This window comes from Eurypyga helias, unplaced genomic scaffold (assembly GCF_000690775.1).
Source record: "Eurypyga helias isolate BGI_N326 unplaced genomic scaffold, ASM69077v1 scaffold34927, whole genome shotgun sequence".
Classification (NCBI taxonomy): domain Eukaryota; kingdom Metazoa; phylum Chordata; class Aves; order Eurypygiformes; family Eurypygidae; genus Eurypyga; species Eurypyga helias.
In genome coordinates this window covers 1,239-2,281 of record NW_010261664.1, presented here as the reverse complement: position 1 = coordinate 2,281, position 1,043 = coordinate 1,239, and the positions used below count along the sequence as shown (strand labels likewise).

Below are 1,043 nucleotides of genomic sequence, written 5' to 3'. Positions count from 1 at the left end.
GGCCCGGCGGAGCGCGGGACCTGCCGGCCTTGGCCCGACCGGCCGCTTCTCGCCCGCAGGAAGAAGGAGCTCTTGCAGGGGGTTTACATGACGGGCTTCAACAGACCATCCCGAATCCAGGGCACGGCGCTGCCCATCATGCTGGCGTATCCGTGAGTAGTGACGCCGGGCAGGTGAGGCTTCCCCGGCGTCGGGAGGCCCGTCTGGGGTCGCCCAACGCTTCCCCTTTGCCTTGCAGGCCCCAAAATCTGATTGCCCAGAGCCAGTCAGGGACAGGGAAAACCGCAGCTTTTGCCTTGGCCATGTTGAGCAGAGTTAATCCCGCTGAGAAGTACCCACAGGTAACGTAGGAAAGGGAAAGCTGATGCAGGAGGGGTTTCCCCAAGCCCTGGGGACAGAGTTTTGGTCTCGTCTCGGTACGATTTTATCCACCGGAGGGGGAGGATGAACCCCCAGGTACCGTCGCAGCGGCAGGTAGGACAGGTGGGTGGCGTGGTGCCCGCTTTCCTTGCTGTCGGCCGATTACGCCAGGCTTTAGGAGTCCTGGAATTCCAGTTGGGAGGAGCAGGAGCAGAGAGCGGTGGTTTTCTGGAGGTTTAAACGCCTCCGCCAGCCCCTGTCACCTCACCGCATGCAGAATTGGCTTCGTGACCTGGCTACTGCCACGCGAAGTCCCACACACCCGGAGCGGTTTAAGGTGTCACTTTAAAGCTGGGCGCAGAACCGAACCGCACCGGCTTCTCCTTCAGAAATAGTGCCGGCGACTTCTCGCTGCTTACCTCCCCTCGGGCTGTGCTGCGTTCCCGATCCTCCTGGGACCGGCTACCCCAGAGGGAGATGAGCCGCAGGGGGTCTCCCTGTGCTCTCCTTTCTGTCCCTTCGAAATACCTTGTTCTCTGCCCGCTGTATCCCGTCCCGGAGCGCTCTGGGCTCTTAAACGAGGGGTTTCTCGCCTGACAGCTCCTTTCTCTCCCCCCCAAGAGCCTCTGCTTGGCTCCCACCTACGAGCTGGCCCTGCAGATTGGGCAAGTGATCGAGTCCCT

The 1,043-nt window shown here is 61.6% G+C and overlaps 1 protein-coding gene across 1 annotated transcript in view; it reads left to right on the top strand.

The window, feature by feature from the left end:
• Positions 1-59: 59 nt before the first annotated feature.
• The window catches only part of LOC104512468 (ATP-dependent RNA helicase DDX25-like), a gene marked incomplete at both ends in the record, with an annotated part of 2,182 nt that continues 1,198 nt past the window's right edge, over positions 60-1,043 (top strand). Inside the window, 3 exon segments of the mRNA XM_010155452.1 lie at positions 60-152; positions 239-341; positions 982-1,043. The exon segment at positions 982-1,043 is cut by the window's right edge and continues 7 nt beyond it. Coding sequence (XP_010153754.1) covers positions 60-152; positions 239-341; positions 982-1,043 — 258 coding nt within the window.